The sequence below is a fragment of the Salvelinus namaycush genome, chromosome 8, assembly GCF_016432855.1.
Source record: "Salvelinus namaycush isolate Seneca chromosome 8, SaNama_1.0, whole genome shotgun sequence".
NCBI classification, from domain to species: domain Eukaryota; kingdom Metazoa; phylum Chordata; class Actinopteri; order Salmoniformes; family Salmonidae; genus Salvelinus; species Salvelinus namaycush.
In genome coordinates, this window is record NC_052314.1 from 19,016,259 (window position 1) to 19,035,496 (window position 19,238).

General features: G+C 42.6%; 2 protein-coding genes and 1 non-coding gene across 3 annotated transcripts; 2 read left to right on the plus strand and 1 right to left on the minus strand.

Annotated features, from left to right (window-relative positions):
* Positions 1-3,917: 3,917 nt before the first annotated feature.
* LOC120053110 lies at positions 3,918-3,970 on the plus strand. The gene has a single exon (XR_005477472.1). It is a non-coding gene; the product is annotated as a U7 small nuclear RNA (small nuclear RNA).
* A 4,817-nt stretch (positions 3,971-8,787) lies between these two features.
* Positions 8,788-10,553, plus strand: LOC120052056 (myocilin-like). Its single transcript, XM_038998918.1, has 3 exons — positions 8,788-8,800; positions 9,103-9,314; positions 9,496-10,553. Exons 1-3 carry the CDS (start codon positions 8,788-8,790, stop codon positions 10,066-10,068), a joined length of 798 nt encoding a protein of 265 aa, XP_038854846.1. The 3' UTR covers positions 10,069-10,553.
* A 2,106-nt stretch (positions 10,554-12,659) lies between these two features.
* On the minus strand, positions 12,660-17,030 carry LOC120052485 (inosine triphosphate pyrophosphatase). The gene is made up of 8 exons (XM_038999422.1): positions 16,928-17,030; positions 15,701-15,758; positions 15,533-15,597; positions 15,349-15,422; positions 15,215-15,246; positions 14,847-14,959; positions 13,557-13,633; positions 12,660-13,350 (listed from the first exon to the last, which is right to left on the minus strand). The coding sequence occupies exons 1-8, from the start codon at positions 16,988-16,990 to the stop codon at positions 13,212-13,214; spliced, it is 621 nt and encodes a 206-aa protein (XP_038855350.1). The 5' UTR covers positions 16,991-17,030; the 3' UTR covers positions 12,660-13,211.
* Positions 17,031-19,238: the final 2,208 nt, after the last annotated feature.

Here is a 19,238-nt window from a genome sequence, read left to right on the forward strand (position 1 = left end):
GTTTGACCCAAGTTAAACAATTTAATGCTACCAAATACTAATTTTATGTGTAACTTCTGACCCACTGGATGTGATGAAAGAAATAAAAGCTGAAATAAATCATTCTCTCTAATATTATTCTGACATTTCACATTCTCAAAATAAAGTGGTGATCCTAACTGACCTAAGACATGGAATTATTACTAGGATTAAATGTCAGGAATTGTGAAGAACTGAGTTTAAATATATTTGGCTAAGGTGTATGTAAACTTCCGACTTCAACTGTGTGTTTGCTGTACATCAAGTGTCTTGTGGTTTTGTAGGAGAGTCAGGAGATTCTGTTAACTGGAAGACCTGAGTAAAAATGTGACGCACACACTCAATGATGAGGCGCTTTCCTGTAACATAGAGGATTCCACAGAACTGTTTGTGTGGATAATGGTGGGTGTGTTCTTGTGCATGTCTGTGTTTGGGCAACACAAGGCGGTCGAAGTAGTGTCAGGTTTCTCAATTATTTGTTTAAAGAGTGGAGGGAGGCAGAAGGTTCTAGAGGACAGCCAGGGTTAGTCTTTTATTTACAACCAGAGCCTTCTTTATGATGGGGGGGGGGGGGGGGGGGGGCGTGATGCCGACGTGAGAAAAGACAAGCAGGACATGTTAGAGTCCCATTTCCATCTTACCTTAAGGCTTTGCTGATGTTTGACTCAGACCATCAAGGGTGTTTGTGTGGGTAGGGGGGGGGGGGGGGGGGTTTATGTTGTCTCGTAAAGCTGACATTGCCCACCACCACATAAATCCTCCTTCCCCAACTCCCCATCCACTACCTCCCCATCCCCTATCCCAGTGCTGCCCTTCTACACACTCTAAACCTAAAAAGAAGTTCATTATTTCCCTGCATGGCTCTGTGGCATCTGGTTTGATCCTCATGTTAGCACTTGCAGGCTAAAACATACAGAGGATTGTTCCAACTCAAGAGCGCAAGAACAAGGATTTTGACACCAACCATTTTAGATTGTTAAGAAATTATTTCTGATTTGGACCAAACTTCTTCCTATAAATAACTGTGAAGAGACCTCTGGTTGCATGTCTTGTGTGATACCGATGAGTGTCTGAACTGAGTGCCAACTGCTTGAACAGACAGTTCGGTACCTTCATAACATCAACACCTTGCACAAAGACATATAGTGATGCATGTCATTGACATTCACCCTTAGTGTACATCTATGTGCAATACGTGCTGCTCTGTTTTTGACCAACTGCAATTTGCCAATGTCCTTCTTTGCCGCACCTGAACACACAACTAGACAGTAGACCAAGTGCGACAAAACTAGGGCCTGTAAGACTTGTCTGGTTCACTGAGATATCAAGAAAGCACAGCAAAGCCTTATCATGTACAGACCTCTTCCCATTTTAGTAACCATTGAGTCTATATGTTTTGGCCATGACAGCATGCTATCTAGCATGGCACCCAGCAGTTTAGTCTCTTCAACTTGCTCAATAGCCACATTATTCAATAATAGATCCATATGAGGTTTAGGGTTGAGTGAGTGATTTGTCCGAAAAATGATACTTTTAGTATTGTTTTATATTTAGCACCAGCCTATTGCTAGTTACCCATTCTAAAACTGATTGGAGATCTATGTTAAGGGTGTCCGTTATTTATTTTACTGTTGTAGCCGACGTGTACTGTATACTGTTGAGTCGTCAGTGTACATGGACACGCAGGTCAGTGGAAGGTCATTAGTAAACACAGAAAACAATAATGGTCCAAGCCGGCTGCCCTGTGGTACACCACACTCAACATTCAACTTCCATTAAAGAAAACCCTCTGTGTTCTATTGGATAGGTAATTGTCCATCCATGATAAGGCAGAGGATGTTAATCCATAACACCTATGTTTTTCAGTAATATGTTACGATCAACGATGTCAAAGGCTGCACTGAGGTCTAACAAAACAGCTCCCACAATCTTATTATCAGTTTCTTTCATCCAATCATCAGTCATTTGTGTCAGTGCCGAGCATGTTGAGTGCCCTTCCCTATAAGCATGCTGAAAGTCTGATGCTAATTTGTTTTCTGTAAAATAACATTGTATTTGGTCGAACAAGATTTTTTCCAAAAGTTTGCTAAGCACCAGTAACAGGCTGATTGGTCTGCTGTTGGAACTATTAAAGGCTGTTTTGCTATTTTTGGTCAGCTGAATGCCACTTGCCTCCCTTCAAGCCTGAGGGCACACTCCATCTTCTAGGCTTAGATTGAAGATGTGGCAAATAGGAGTTGCAATGTGTTACGCTACCAACCTCAATAATTTACCATCCATGTTGTCAGTTACAGGTGGTTTTTATAGATAGTAGTAATTTTTTCACCTCCTCCACACTAACTTTGCAGAATTCAAAGCTACAGTGCTTGTCTTTCATTATTTGGTCCATTATACATGAATATGAAGGCTCAGCATTTGTTGTTTGCATGTCATGCCTAAGTTGTCTAATCTTGTCAACAAAAAAAGTTATTGAAGTGGTTGGCAATATCAATTTTTTTTTAAATGAATGAGCCATCAGCCTCAGTGAAGGATGGAGCTGAGTTAGCTTTTCTGCCTAGAATTTCATTAAAGGTCCTCCAGAGCTTTTTACTATCATTCTTTGTATAATTTATCTTTGTTCCATAGTATAGTTTCTTCTTCTTTTTGTTTAGTTTACTAATGTTTAGTTACTGACTCACCTCCCCCTAAATAGATTATGTTACGCAAGTTTTCTAATGGCTTAGGAAAAGGCAATGTTGTTGTAGAATAAATGCTATCAACAACAGCCAAGCCAAGAGACCCATGGTGAGTATGGCTGCATCCAAGAACAACAGCTCTGCTACACAGCAACATGAAGGTGGACTGTGCCGAGAGATTGAGACTGAGGGAGACCTTCAGCCAAATATGAGCCTTTTATCTCCTCTCAGCTCTAATAACTCTAATAGCACAGGGTTAGAAGGCTTGATTGGGCCATCCTCAGGGAGCATGGGTATGAGTGTTTTGGTGTTTCAGTCTGTGAGAACTTGCTGTGGTCATGATGTTCTGCCAGATTTGCCCCTATATCCATCAAACACACACACAGACACGCACACACACACAAACACCTGAGATGATGAATGACCTTGCCCCCTGGGAACTGTTTTGTAGTTCAGGGAAGCGAGACTCTTTCCCTCACCCTCCCTCAGCCCTCCTCACCCCACCACCCTCCTCTTCCCATACCCTTCTGCCTAGACAGCATCCATGACCCAGGTCATACAAGACATAAACAGAAGCAAATGTAAATAACCATTCTTATTGAGCAAGTTCAGGCAGTACAACTCTTTTCTTCTGTTTTACGCCTGTTGAACGTGACTCTGGTCTCCCAACACCTTGACCCCTCACACTTCTCCTCCTCCTTCTCCCCCAACTTTACCCCAAACTCACCCCTTCTCCCCCACATGTGTAGTACTTACTATAGAATGTTGTAGTATACTGTAGAACAGTGTTTCCCAAACTCGGTCCTGGGGCCACATTTTTGCCCTAGCACTACACAACTGATTCAAATAATCAAAGCTTGATGATGAGTTGGTTATTTGAATCAGCTGTGTAGTGCTGGGACAAAACCCAAATGGGAAACCCTGCTATAGAATACTATAGTAAATACTGAAGTAGTATCCACAACAAAAACACCATACAGTAATGTCTGCAAAAACACTACACTTTTTAAACTATATTAAATACTACTTTATTAAATTTGCATTTTACTCTGTCCATTCCCCTCCCCAATATCGCAATTTGTGCCACCCATAAGTGAGAAACCTACATGCCAAGTATAGACCATATATTGTGTTCCCTACAGTTTATAGAAAAGACCACAAGTTCTGAAATATTCGTTCAGACCCCAGTCTTATCTACTTACCTACCTACTTACAGGTTTTGGAAAATGTGCTCTTTTAGTATTTCTCCAGTAGGTTTCCTGAAGGAGAAAGCCTCCACTTCTATGTCAAAGATAATAAAAACAAAAACACTATAGTAAATACGACAGTGATGTCCGCAAAGACACTACAGTAAATATTACAGTATACTACAGTCTGCAAAAACACTGCAGTAAATACTTCAGTGTACTACAATCCACAAAACCACTACATTCATTATTACAGTATAATCTACAGTTTTCCTTTAATATGGTATTTATACTATAGTTAACTGTAATACTACAGTATGCTACAGTGAATGCTACAGTAAAGTCTACAAAAACACTACAGTGAATACTATAGTATTTTTTCATGTGGGTCTCCGTCAAAATAGGAAATCAACATCAGTTTCCAGAGGCTAAGACTAACATGTTCTGCATCATTATGGCTCATTAGGAGCCAGTAAACTCTTCAGACACACACACACACACACACACACACACACACACACACACACACACACACACACACACACACACACACACACACACACACACACACACACACACACACATTGCATAATTATGAGGCTGTTAACACGTTAACATGTTAGCATCCATCACTGTTATAGACCCAGTCACTGCTGCTGTTTATCAACACGGGTGAAGTGTTTAGTTTAGAAACTCTCAACTGTAATGGTTCTCTGAGGGGCTGAAGGGAAGTGGGGGGGGGGGGGCAGAGGAGAGGGGGAGTGATGGGTGAGCCTTGGGGGAAATTTTGGCCTTGTTCCAGTTGAACTAAACTGGTATGAGGAATGGCTAACTGTGGTAGCAAGGCAGGTCGGGGGCTTCAAGACTAAAGGTTGCATGTGTGTTCAACAGTCCGGCAGACTCCACAGCAGCTGGGAATCCACTCAGGAGTGTTTGTTTTCTCCTCTTACATTCCCTGCTGTCAGTAGTGCTGCCAGAGACCCCCTCACCACTCCCAACACACACTCAGAGACCCGACAGCTGGCTGATGTAGGCCGCTCTGGGCTTGATGGTCACTGCATGGTCAGGGTTGGTGCTGTCATTGTACTGTGATGTTAAAAAGTGTGTGTGATTCTACATCCATGATGTGTTTGCAGATGCTGGTGTTCTCTCTCACCTGGTATCCAGTGCTGGAAGACAAGGGGACACTGGCAGTTTGAGAGGTAAGCTTCTGTGGTACCACTGAGTATGTGTTTGCATGTGTGTGTACAAATCTAATTTCAACAGAATGAATAATGAACAAATAATTCTGAATTATTATTAATTCACGAATATCCCAGTATTACCACAAAATTAGTATAATTACAAAAATATGCCATAAAATACATTTCAAATAAAGCAGACTAGTTAGGCCATGAAGTAATTTCAACATCTTGTTTTGGTTGAGTTGTCAACTAATGTGAATTCAACAAAAAATGTCACCATGTCATTGGGTTTAGGTTCAAAGTTGGGTGAAAGAAATACAACATTCCCTTCCGTTGATGACTTTTTGCAAATCCAATCACTTTTCCTTCTTTGAATCAACGTCATCATGTTGAATTTTTTTGTTGAAAAGACGTGGAAACAACGTTGATTCAACCAGTCTTTGTCCAGTGGGTAGTGTCCAGTCCAGTGTCCAGTCCAGTGTCATGGACAGATGTGCTAGGAGGTGCTCAATCTGCTCCTGAGGGTTGCTGTGTTGCAGTCATCACACCTGCAGCTGGAATGTGTAGGCATTGGGTCTCAGGTAATACATTAGGGGTAGATCGTGGTAGTCCTCCACAAGCCGCTTTGCCTTCTTCAAGCTACTGCGGACTCTGTGGTGGTGGTAGGTTGCCAGCGAGGTACTGCTCCAGGTCAGGTTCAGTCAGAGCATGTTGTTGTCGCAGGGCATCGATTAACTCCAAAACCGTTGGGTTTGTGGGACCAGCAAGTGCCCTGAAGGCCCGATGCCAATCCTTCACTGCTTTATTGATCTCCACAAAATCTTGCTGCTCGACAGCATCGTAGTAGTTCCACATTTCGGAAATAAACATACCTATGGCAAATGCCGGTGCTCTTTTGGTGAAGACTCCTCAAAGTGATCTCCAGTGCCCAATGTATGTCCCTCAAAGTGGCTCACAACTTTGCGCAGCTCCTGTTCCTCAGAGGATGTGGGGAATATCAGCTTCTCCAGATCTCCATAGCATCTCTCTACATCAGCGGGTAGAATGAACAAGAGCGCAGGGAGCATTTTGAGGTGGAGGGTGAAATTGGGGTCGCTGCAGTACATTGATGCCAGCTGTCTTGGGGCAAATTCCTCATTGCCTCCAACCAGTGCCGGGTACTAGTGTACTACATGTAATTCAACTAGTAATTGAATTACATTTTGCAGTGGCTTAGTGGTAGTTGAACTAAATTCAAATCTTGGTGGTAGTAGTTAATACATTTTTTGCCATGTAGCGTTATCGCTAACTACTAGAACTACACAATTTTTTTTGCAAAAATAAAATATGGTTGAAGTAAGCAAGAATTTCCTTTATTTTTCGGCATCAGACCTGCCCAATTCTCACTTGAAACATCGTTTTTGTGTTTAATAGGCTGACTCGAGAGTGATCTGTTCCTACAATTTGTAGTCTATGAAATTTCAGATTTAGAAATAGTTTAGATGTAGTGAACTACTTTTTCAAAGTAACTTTAGCTAAGTAAACTATGTTTTTCTTAAGGGTAGCTTAACTTCTTCCAGTGTGAAGTAAAAGTATTTTCAGAGTAGCTTCCCCAACACTGCCTCCAACGCATGATTGTACTGTATATACTGTATCTCCTAAAAAATATTTCATATATAGACATTAGATGAATTGCATGTTCAACTCGACATTGCTGTCATTTTGAAAATGAACCCTTAATACAACATCAATAGTATGCTACTTGTTGATGCTTTCCTCAGACTTATAGGGCAGTAAAATATAGGCTGCTGGAATCACGGTCGACTGTCGCAGTCCCAAAATGGTGTACAACTGCCGTAACAAGGGTGGGGCCGCTTTGAATGATCTATCTACACTGCCCTACGTAGGCAAAGTGCAGTAACTACATATATATATTTTTTTTAAATGTAATATTATAATGTGATTAATGTGGTATTTATTTTTCTGACATAAGAACAAGCCAGTCGATTAGGATATATCATGAAGTACCAGAAATTGATGTCTGTCTAGATATTTTGCAGTACATTTTTTACGTACGGTAGTTACTGCACTTTGCCTTTGTAGGGCAGTACACACCAGGACACGGACTGGCACAGGAAAGTCAAGTTACGTGTCGTTGTGAAGATGAGAAACCTGTCTTTTCCTGGTCCGCTGTCATGCTGGAGGAATAGCTCTCCACTCGCTGTGCCATGGTAGCTCTCAGGGATGAGCAGGTTGTAGAGGGTCGGTACAGGGGCACTTGGATGTTCAGTAGGTCCTCTTTTTCTAAAGCCCAGGGCTTACTCAGGCAACAACAAAAAAAACATTATTTTTATTGGAGAATCGTTTAGCAGCAGATATTGCATTCAACTGTTTAGTGCACGATCAGATGCGCCCGAGCCCATTCAGTTGGCGTTATGTGCCCATTCCGGTAGATATATAGCTTGGTCACATAATCAAAACAGAATTAGCATGTGCAAACTATTAGGTGCAGCTCATTTGCACACCCACAGTTACAGTTGCACAGTTCCTTTAATCGTGACTGTATTGTTTTGCTACAATCACTTGCAATGAGTATACTTTTTTCATGAGCAATGACCAAACTAGGCTGGTTGTTTGAGATGTAATGATGAAAAACGAATGAAAACCACAAAATGTGCATATGCCTATCTTTCTAATCATAGTCTTAATAAACATGAGTAAAACACATCTACTCACAAAGCTCTACATTGTGGAGGTGATGTATGTTAGTGCGGGGCTGGAACTAAAGCCTGCACAGTTCCCACTCTGTAGCTCTCTCTCTAGGTCCAGGGTTGAAGAGCACTGCAATTGAAGATTGATTCATTGACGGAGGCAGAACTCGACACCCTAAAGCCTGTGTCTCAATCAGAGCTTCTCAACGTTGTATCACCGGTTGTTTTCTGTCTGTCTGTTTGTCTGTCTCCTCCCCCCTCCAGACCCAGCATGGCGGTATGATGGCAATGCAGGGTTCCAGGAGTTGAAGGCTGAGGTGACTGAGGTTCCTGCTCCTAGTACTGAGGGACAGCACAGGTGAGACACACACCTGGATATATCAAATTGGTCATTATCCTGATGCGGTCCCAACAGTCCCAATACTATTACACAGTTACCCCCTCTCCACCCCTGCACAGCTGACCCTGCAAACACGACGCTTCCCCCTGCTGACAGCCCCAAAACAAATATTGCTATTAATACACAGGTAAGAATAACACTAAATACCAGGGCAAATACCAACATCAGAACATGAGGGACTGCATGTGTTTGTATATGTTAAGTGCCTGACAGGGAGAGATCCACTGAAGCTCTACTGAACATACTGAGAGGCACATCTATGATAAGATCATCTCCACCATACACGTTTACCTCTGCACATTTCCTCTGCAGTTTCTGTCACATCTAGAAAAAGACTGAAACGTCGACAAAATTAACAAGTTGAGATTCATGTTTGTGCTGGAGTTATTCATATCGTTGATGACCGTGCCTGTATATAATTACATAACCCCTCGCCCTTACACACACCACTCTGTCGTGAATATCCTAAAGGTATTTTAGGAAGAGGTAAATATACAGCAGCCTGATCATTTTCTCAGTGAGAGGCTTGAAGTGGTGGAGGATTCCTTCCTGTATCTGATGACTCTCAGCTTAGCTGCTCTTCTACTAACTCGGTACCACACACACACTCATAGGGCTTGTTAATTAGCAGAGATGCCAAACTGTTGTAAACCTGCTATCTGTCTCCATTATGAGAAATTATCATCTCTCAGATCTTTTAGCAGCCGTTACCTCTTCCCTCCATACCCCTATCCAAAAACAGGATTTACCACTGATTATCTCTACACACACCTCTCTCCTCTCTCTCTCTCTCTCTCTCTTCCAGGGTGCATCGCAATAGTATAAAATAGCATCATCACCCCTGACATCTAATGACCTGTCCCTATAACTGCCCCCCCACCATCTACCCATCTCTCTTTTCATCTCTCTAACTGCTCTCTCTCTCCCTTCCCCCCTCCTCTCTCCCAGGCTGTGGGGAGTTGATATCAATAGGAGAGCCAGTGTCCCATCGTAAGGCTGATAGTATAGCTGGTAAATATGGGGTGTGGATGCAGGATCCGGAGGCTGTGGCGCCCTACGGAGGGAAGATGGTGTGGCGCATCGATACAGTGGGGTCAGAGGTCAGACAGCTGTTTGGTTACGAGGACATGGACCAGCTCTCTAAAGGCTACCCCTCAAAGGTGGGTGACTGGACTGACTGGCATGGGATAGACCTAGAGGCTAACCTTAACCATAGATCTAAGATCAAATGACCTTACCCCTAACCAACCCCACCTTAACCATTAAGGGATGATAACATATTGATGTATAATGTAAAGTCTGTAACCATGACCAGACTGTATTATCATTATTTATTACAAGGTGTTGCTGTTGCCGGAGCCAGTGGAGAGTACAGGAGCGACTCTGTACCGCGGCTCTCTGTACTACCAGCGCCGCCGCAGCCGCACCCTGCTGAGGTACGACCTGGCATCTGAGAGCATCGCCGCCCGCCGAGACCTGCCCCACGCCGGCTTCCACGGCCAGTTCCCCTACTCCTGGGGCGGCTACACCGATGTGGATCTTGGGGTGGACGAGCAGGGCCTGTGGGCCGTCTACAGCACCAACAAGGCTAAAGGAGCCATCGTGGTGTCCCAGCTGAACCCACACAACCTGGCGGTGAAGAGGAGCTGGGAGACCAGCATCAGGAAGAACAGTGTGGCTAACGCTTTCGTCATCTGTGGCCGTCTCTACACGGTTGCCAGCTACACTGCTCCTAACACCACCATCAACTTTATGTTCGACACAGCTACTGGCCAGGGGAAGCAGGTGGCGCTACCCTTCAGGAATAAGTACCGCTACAACAGCATGGTGGATTATAACCCTGCCCAAAGGAAGCTACACGCCTGGGACAACTTCCACATTGTCTCCTACGACGTCAGGCTGGGTCACCAGTAGAGGAACTCACAACAAAAACCTTTCAAAAAGACTTTCTCTTGTCTTTAGAGCAGTTAGTGTGGTAGTCAGTGGTTAGAATGCTATTATTTACCACCTTCGTCAATGCGAAGGTTTAGTAGTTACCAAAACTGGCCACAGCAGTGATTGAGATGAAGCTTTTTCAAGCAAATTGTGTTATGAATTAAACCCCCTGCAGGTATGTTGTTTCAGTGGGAAGGCTTTTGCTGTGGCACAGTCCACAAACATGTTTATAGAGGAATTATTTTTCTACTGTTTGGTTGTCAGAGATCGGCTTTTATTGTGTTTTGATGTATAGTGTTGAAAGGGAGGTGAGGGGTCAAAGAATAAATAATGAAGTTTACTCCTTGCATACTGTATCATTGGTCATCATACAAACTGTATTGTGTATAAAACTCCTTCTGACCTGTGCATTGTACACCACTATTACATTATGTACAAATTCATACAAAGGTCAAATAAAAGTTATCCATTCTAAATAACAATGACTTGTTTATTTTTGTATAAAAATCAATGACTTCTAGTAGGCACACGTGACTGATAAAAGTGTCTGCTAAATGGCATATATATATACAGTATATACAGTACCAGTCAAAAGTTTGGACACCTACTCATTCAAGGGTTTTTCTTTATTTTTACAATTTTCTACATTGTAGAATAATAGTGAATAAGTCAAAACTATGAAATAACACATGAAAACTTTGAAATAACACATGGAATCATGTAGTAACCACATCAAATGTATGTTATATTTGAGATTCTTCAAAGTAGCCACCCTTTGCCTTGATGACAGCTTTGCACACGCTTGGCATTCTCTCAACCAGCTTCATGAGGTAGTCACCTGGAATGCATTTCAATTAACAGGTGTGCATTACTAAAAGTTAAATTGTGGAATTTCTTTCCTTCTTAATGCTCTGGAGCCAATCAGTTGAGTTGTGACAAGGTAGGGGTGGTATACAGAAGATAGCTCTATTTGGTAAGAGACCAAGTCCATATTATGGCAAGAACAGCTCAAATAAGCAAAGAGAAACGACAGTCCATCATTACTTTAAGACATGGGTCAGTCAAGGTCAGTCAATCTGGAAAATTTCAATAACTTTGTGTAGTCGCAAAAGTGTAGTCGCAAAAACCATAAAGCGCTATGATGAAACTGTCTCTCATGAGGACCACCACAGGAAAGGAAGACCTAGAGTTACCTCTGCTGCAGAGGAGAAGTTAGAGGATAGAGTTAACTGCACCTCAGATTGCAGCCCAAATAAATGCTTCACAGAGTTCAAGTAACAAACACATCTCAACATCTGCGTGAATCAGGGCTTCATGGTCGAATTGCTGCAAAGAAACCAATACTAAAGGACACCAATAAGAAGAAGAGACTTGCTTGGGCCAAGAAACACGAGCAATGGACATTAGACCAGTGTAAATCTGTCCTTTGGTCATGAGTCCAAATTTGAGATTTTTGGTTCCAACCGCTGTGTTTTAGTGAGACGCAGAGTAGGTGAATGGATTATCTCCACATGTTTGGTTCCCACGTGATGCATGGAGGAGGAGGTGTGATGGTATGGTGGTGATTTGCTGGTGACACTGACACTGTCTGCACACGTAACCAGCATGGCTACCACAGCATTCTGCAGCGATACACCATCTCATCTGGTTTGCACTTAGTGGGACTATCATTTGTTTTTCAACAGGATAATGACCCAAAACACACCTCCAGGCGGTGTAAGGGCTATTTGACCAAGAAGGAGAGTGATGGAGTGGTGCATCAGATGACCTGGCCTCCACAATCACCCGACCTCAACCCAATTGAGATAGTTTGGGATGAGTTAGACTGCAGAATGAAGTAAAAGCAGCCAACAAGTGCTCAGCATATGTGGAAAGTCCAAGACTGTTGGAAAAGCATTCCTCATGAAGCTGGTTGAGAGAATGCCAAGAGTGTGCAAAGCTGTCATCAAGGCAAAGGGTGGCAACATTGAAGAATCTAAAATCTAAAATCTATTTTGATTTGTTTAATACTTTTTGGTTACTACAGGTTTCCATGTGTTATTTCAAAGTTTTGATGTCTTCACTATTATTCTGCCATGTAGAAAATAGTAGAAAATAAAGAAAAACCCTTGAATGAGTAAGTGTGTCCAAACGTTTGACTGGTACTGTATATATATATGCTAGGAGGATGATGATCACTCAGTCTGATACCCTCTTACTCTCATAAGGGGAAGAAATGGAATTCCTTCCATATCAGTCACCAACTAGCCCTCCATCCATTCAGGTCTTTCAGGTACTTTATGTGAAAACAGAGCTAAGGCCTTGGACCATAGAGGCCCATTTTAAGAACATTCCTTCACAGGTCAATGTTGACTGATTTTAGTGGAGGTGTAGGTTGACTTGTTAGTTAAGTTGTTTTCGCCATCAGCTGCATTCATGATTGCTTGTCCACACTTCCACTCCTGAGACCTTCGTTGAGGGGGGGGGGGGGGGGTGATAATGGCAAAAGACTAAGAAAAGGGGAGTGGAAATGTGACAAACAGGAGAGAAAACATTGAGTTACTACTTTAAAAAGAGATCATACTCAGAAAGACAGAATATTTGTGGTTTATTATACACTCCTCTTGGGGCACTCCACACACTCACAGAGCCTGCCTCTCACAAATCACAAATACTGTAGTCTTGGCTTGGGGACTGTACTTTAGAAAGCAGAAAGTCTTGAACTAGAACCACATTTTGGTGCATAAAACCCACATAATCCAGATTTGATGAGCTCTTTCAGTTTGAGAAAAGCAGATTCAGTGTTCAATACAAGCGACTTGACTCTGAACAGAGAATAAACCAAATCCTTATTTTTTGATAAGGTACAAAAACGACTTATTTAATACAAATGATGGAGGACGGAGTGTGGTCTAAACCATTGGCAGATGAGGTTAGAACTTGCTGACCAGTGTGGAACTGTCTAATCTGCACCAGTTTGTCCCAGTCTGATTGGTTAGCTGAGTCCTGACTGTTTGTTGAGCGATTGGTCAGAGTAGGTAGAAGTTGCCCCTAACCACGGATACAGAGTCAGATAGGTTTTGTATCCCCCTGATGGTAAAGGTTAAGAATGGGGGTAGGGTTGTCTGACCATAGATCCATGGTTAGTCGTTCTGTTTCTTCTTCTTGGTGTCTGGCATGCCATTGTCGTTGGCCTGAGAGGAGAAGTGTTCGCACATGGCTGCCAGGGCTCGGTACCGATGGGATATTGTGTTCTTCACCTCCTTAGGTAGCTCAGCATAACTACAGGGACCAGAAAGAGAGTGAGAGACGCAACAATAAATGAGCTGGCAATAATCACTTTCATTCCTTTTCTTCATACTGATGTTGTCAATACATAAAATAGACATCTACTGCCCCCCAGTGGTATAGTAGGAGAGTAATAAAGGAGTAATAAAGTGTGATACGTAAAAACAGACTCCTGAGAGTAAAATAAAAGTCCTGCTTACGTTTTGTCAAATCCGTCTGGCTGGAAACAGGGATCCCATCCAAAGTCTCTGGGGCCTCTAGGCTCTACAATGTGCCCCTAAACAGTTAGGGGAAAAATACATGTTTATCAAAGCAAGCATGCAGAGTTAGTGTGGCTCAGTTGTAGAGCATGGTGCTTGCAATGCCAGGGTTGTGGGTTCGATTCCCACGGGGACCAGTACGAAGAATTACGGAAAAGTATGCAGTCGCTCTGGGTAACGTCAGTAAGACCAAGGAGCTGATTGTGGACTACAGGAAACGGGGGGGGATGAACACGCTGCACCATAGAGAGCATCTTGACTGGCTGCATCACTACTTGGTATGGCAACAGCACCACCCTTGATTGCTTGGTGCTACAATGGGTGTTGCGGTACATCACTGGGGCCGAGTTCCCAGCCATCCAGGACCTGCCATCAAGCAGTGAGAAAGGAAGGCCTGGAAAATCGTTAAAGACTCCAGCCATCCAAGCCATAGAGTGTTCTCTTTGCTTCCGCATGGCAGGCGGTACCGGAGCATAAAAGTCTGACACCAACAGGCTCCTGAACAGCGTCTATCCATAGCCCATCCAACTACCTCATCCCCATACTGTATTTATTTATTTATCTTGCTCCTTTGCACATTCATCTTCTGCACATCTACCATTCCAGTGTTAAATTGCTATATTGTAATTATTTCGCCACCATGGCCTATTTATTGCCTTACCTCCGTTATCCTACCTCATTTGCACACACTGTATATAGACTTTTTCTACTGTATTATTGACTGTATGTTTGTTTATTCTATGTGTAACTGTGTTGTTGTATGTGTCGAACTGCTTTGCTTTATCTTGGCCAGGTCGCAGTTGTAAATGAGAACTTGTTCTCAACTGGCCAACCTGGTTAAATAAAGGTGAAATAAAATAAAAAATAAGACTGCTGAAATTTGGTCAAAAATCTTTCATCTGTTGTAATGGCAAGGTATATTATCTGATTAATGTGCTATTTAGTTTTCCTGACACAAGAACAAGCCAGTTGATCAGAATATACCATGGAGTATCAGAAATGGCTGTCTGTCTAGACAGAAAAATACTTTGAAGTCAGATTTTGCAGTAAAATAAATGACGTAGTTACTGCGTTTTGACTTTGTAGGGCAGTGTACCTATTTTTTATCTTATTTTTTGTGCTACATTGATATTGATTACTGCATTGTTGGGTTTGGAGCTTGCAAGAAAGGCATTTTACTGTACCTGTGCACGTTACATAAACACTTTACATTTGAAACTATATTCTGACCTCAGTTATCCCTCTGAAGAGTTGTACTGGCTCCTCTTTCCCTGGACAGAAGGCAAAGGTACACAGAGCCCAGGCTGACTTATCTTCAAACCCAGCCAACATCTTATACAGACCTGGATAGAGGGAGGGACGGTTACACAAACTCAAACCCAGGAAGTTGGCGGCACCTTAATTGGGGAGGACTGGCTCGTGGTAATAGCTGGAGCGGAATGGTATCAAATACATCAAACACATGGTTTGATACCATTCCATTAGCTCCGTTCCAGCAATTATCATGAGCCTTCCTCCCCTCAGAAGCCTCCACTGCACACTCAAACATTACATTTAAGTAACAGTACTCATTCATTCACAGATGAAACATGATTTACCTTCAGGCCTAAGTTTATCCAGGAACCATTTTCTACACACACACAAAAAAAAACGATACATTTTCAATAAATGAATTGTCATATTAGAGAATCCGACCACAAGCTCTACAGAGAGGTTATAGAGGCCTACTCACATGTAGGGTCCTGGTAGACCTCCCAATGCTCTGAAACAGAGACAGGTGTCCTCCACTATGACTGGTCCATCAACCTGAGAGAATTGACACGGACAAACCAGGTCAGATGAGCATTTATACACGTATCTCTTATCCAGACCTCATTACAACAGCACATGGAAAAGAACAGTCCACAATGACACACCTGTTTTGCTGCTTCCTTACACTTCTGTATAGAGATCTCGTCTGGTTCCCCCTGGTATTCAGGCACTGAGAAAGATGGACAGTAATTTAGTCCCATGTGAAGACATAACAGAGATGTATTGATTAGGTATACATCTATCTCGTCATTCCATTGAGAAAGTTAACTCACAGTCAATCTTCTTGGACACTAGTTTGTAGGGAAACTTGTCCCCCAAGATCTGAATCACCTGGTTGGACAAAGAACAGCAGTCTTTTATGATGACATGAACTTGTGAGTTGGTCTGCAGCGTTATTTGTAAGGCAGGGACCGGCAACTGGCAGCTGCCGCCCCCCGCAGATCAATTCCACCCCACCCCCTCAAAATGATGATGATTTTTTATGAACCCAGCTGGGGTCTCAACTTACTGTTTAGAGTTAGCATAGTAGAATACACAAGGTGCAATAAAACAAATGGATTGTGCATCAGCAGTTTTTCTTTTATGTCAGTCACTCAATTAGTCCATGTCAGTGAAAATTTTTTAGATTGGTAAATTAGTCTAGCGTCCAGCTATTTATACTTGAAGTAATCATGGTCGATTACAGACTCGTTGATTTTGTTAGTCACTTTCACTCAGATATCATATTAAAAACTGCAAACATTTATATCGACCCTATAGCAAAATGTGTACAATTGCAGGAAATTAGCTGTAAAACGGCACATTTTTCTCTTCGCCCAATGACGAAATGAGTACAATTGCAGGAAATGTTAATGTTTTGCTCGCAAGTTGGGGATGTGCCCCCCCCCAACAACATTTTGCGTAGGGCCCCGATAAGGCTAAGGCATGGATGTGGGTATGCAGACCCGCAATCCACTGCAGCTCCTACTGGTTCGATCCTGCTATATCACAACTGGCCGTGATCGGGCGTCCCATAGGGCGGCGCACAATTGGCCCAGCGCCGTCCGGGTTAGGGGAGGTTTTGGCCGGTGTAGGCAGTCATTGTAAAATAAGAATATGTTCTTAACTGACTTTCCTAGTTAAATAAAATAAGGAGTTCTGATATTTTGTGGCACCCACCCCCATCAACGTTGCCCATCCCTGGTGTAAGGCTTGGATGCCACCTGCTGGTATGGTGCTTTACTGTTAAACATGCAGGACTCCAATAACCCAGTTCATGTTATACAGTTAATGTGTACAACCTATTGACGTAGCCTCTAAAATTAGATGAATTATATATCAAAACATTTGAACTCAGCAGGTGTAATCTAAAACTTGGCCACCACATTTACCCCTGCCAGACATTCCATTCTGTCAGGAGTCGGCTGGAGCCTCTAATAAACAGCTCACTTTGGAACGTTTCAATGTTCATTCCGGGCCATTTCTACAGGGAATAAGCATTGATCGGAAGCATTCCCCACCTCTTCTAGTTTCTTTGCGTTTCCAGTCACGAAGACAACGGATCTCCCCGCTGGAATAGCCATGCTGAGGCCTCTTGATGTCTGGAAGATAATCACGAACGGACCAGAACACGCCGCACCGCAAAGACATCCGGCACTGCATCAGCCAATGACAGGCCACTGCCAAGAATCCTAGCAAATCAGGGTAAGGCCAGGAACTCCGCCTATTCAGCACTATCCAATCGGAATGTTGTTGTGTACAGCTGGAAATAATGTCCGGGTGAACATACCATGTCGGGAAGACGGAAAGCTAAAATGCAACCATTTATATTTAGAGAACGGCATATTTTGGACAAAATGACGATACAACAATTGCTATCCATGCACACTTCAGAGGGATAACTGAGGTCAGAATATAGTTTCAAATGTAAAGTGTTTATGTAACGTGCACAGGTACAGTAAAATGCCTTTCTTGCAAGCTCCAAACCCAACAATGCAGTAATCAATATCAATGTAGCACAAAAAATAAGATAAAAAATAGGTACACTGCCCTACAAAGTCAAAACGCAGTAACTACGTCATTTATTTTACTGCAAGTAAGTTAACAGTTATGATATCCTGCAAGTGACTGAATCTTAGCTAACTTGTTTAAAGCTATTTGAAAGTTGCCTTACATGTTAGTTTGTTGAAGTAGCCTCCAGAGATACACCAGGATACACCTTGCTACCTAGTGAAGATGAGTCTTCTAACTCGCACTACCGAGGAGTTCAGCTCCACAGAGTACTGGGGGAGGATGCTGGCTGAGGTGGGCTGGGGGTGTGAGGATGTGGAGTTGTTAGACAGGGATTATAACAGGGCTTTAACCAAAGCCAGCAGCCCTGCGCATAGAGTTGCACTCCAGGAGTGTTGTCTGTTAGTAATATGTGTCTGATAGTAACTGTCCAGTGAAAATCACACTTTAAAAGGTTAATATTCTGTTAACTCATACCCAAATAATGTTGTTGACTCATCCTATACTCATATTTGTGGTCAAATTATACATTGTAGAAAAAAACACTTAAATATCCCCACCTCAAACTTGTATATCAAACAGACTGTTTCAAAATTGCTTGATATTTCCTCATAGAGTATGATGTCATACTGTTTAGGAGGATGAGCTGGGCAATCAGCAGTCTACTTGCGTTAATATTTTTTAATAACCGGTTTACACCCATACCATTCCAACACAGAAAAGCTGCTTTTTAACATACTTAATAAAATAAAAAAATCACTCGTATTGTAATTATAGGTCAAATTTCATAGAAATCTGGAAACACTGGACAGTCACTTTAAAGCTCCAATCTTTAGTTGCTACATACATTTTTTTGACTTATAAATTAATTATATATACCAAAATTATTCTTGAAGAATATAACTTATAAATGTCTCATGAGCTTAGTTCAACTGTTGTTACCCCATCAGAAGCCAAAATATAAGCTTGTTTTACTCCAATGTTTGTAAACAATGTAAACACACTGTATAGCCTCAACATGGTTAAAACTATACATTTTATACCATGGATGGTCAGTCCTTGCATCCATAGCTCTGTCTATGAATTTGAGAGTAGGTACTTATCCCTTAGCTTTTCAGCAAAACAGGAGAGGGATAACACTTTATTATTTCAAGCTTTAAAGTTAAAGAGCGTTTTCAAAATGATTGAAATGTAACTGTATGTGGGCTGGACTCTGAGGCTCCGTTGTCTGGATGATCCGGAGAACCCATGCCCATCCCGGAGATGTGCCAAGGGGAGGATGGCTCCCCGTAAGGCTTCCTGCGGTGGCTGTCTGTGGTGAGAGAGTACCAGGCGTACGCCATGCTGAGACAGAGGCTGAATATGAGCACAGACTCCACCTCTACCCCCTTGTTGACCCTCTGCCATGCCACCACCGGGTGACCCCCGCTACCCTCTTACCATACAGGACTGCCCACTAGAGCCAAGATGCCCGTGCCAATCACTTTGCCATTTTCATAGGAGACATTGGACTTATCATACATGTCACACCAGTGTGAAAATCTCTAAATATATGGATATTACTATTTGGCTACAGTCTAAGTCTGAATCCGAAATCACCCACTTGCCCCTCAGCACTCAATTTGCGCATTGACGCGCGCCTCCGCCATGCACGTGTCCCAAAACTGAGGGAGTGAAAAGGATCAATGGTGTAGGGGCAAATTTGACCCTCTGATAGCCACTTCCATTGAACCAGCACGCATGCAGGCTCTAGAGCGAAGTGCTATCCCGACACGTACCACGATATGTTTAGAGTTTGCGCAATTTAATACAAAAGAATAG

Bases quoted from the DNA above. Each gene is read 5' to 3' on its own strand.
- LOC120052056 (XM_038998918.1), top strand. The intron at 9,315-9,495 runs GTGGGTGACTGG...ATTTATTACAAG, and splicing joins CTAAAGGCTACCCCTCAAAG to GTGTTGCTGTTGCCGGAGCC.
- LOC120052485 (XM_038999422.1), bottom strand. From the start codon at position 16,990: ATGGCTATTCCAGCGGGGAGATCCGTTGTCTTCGTGACTGGAAACGCA. The intron at 14,960-15,214 runs GTAAATCATGTT...CCCTCTATCCAG, and splicing joins GGATAAACTTAGGCCTGAAG to GTCTGTATAAGATGTTGGCT. The intron at 13,351-13,556 runs GTAAGCAGGACT...TGGTCCCTGTAG, and splicing joins CCAGACGGATTTGACAAAAC to TTATGCTGAGCTACCTAAGG.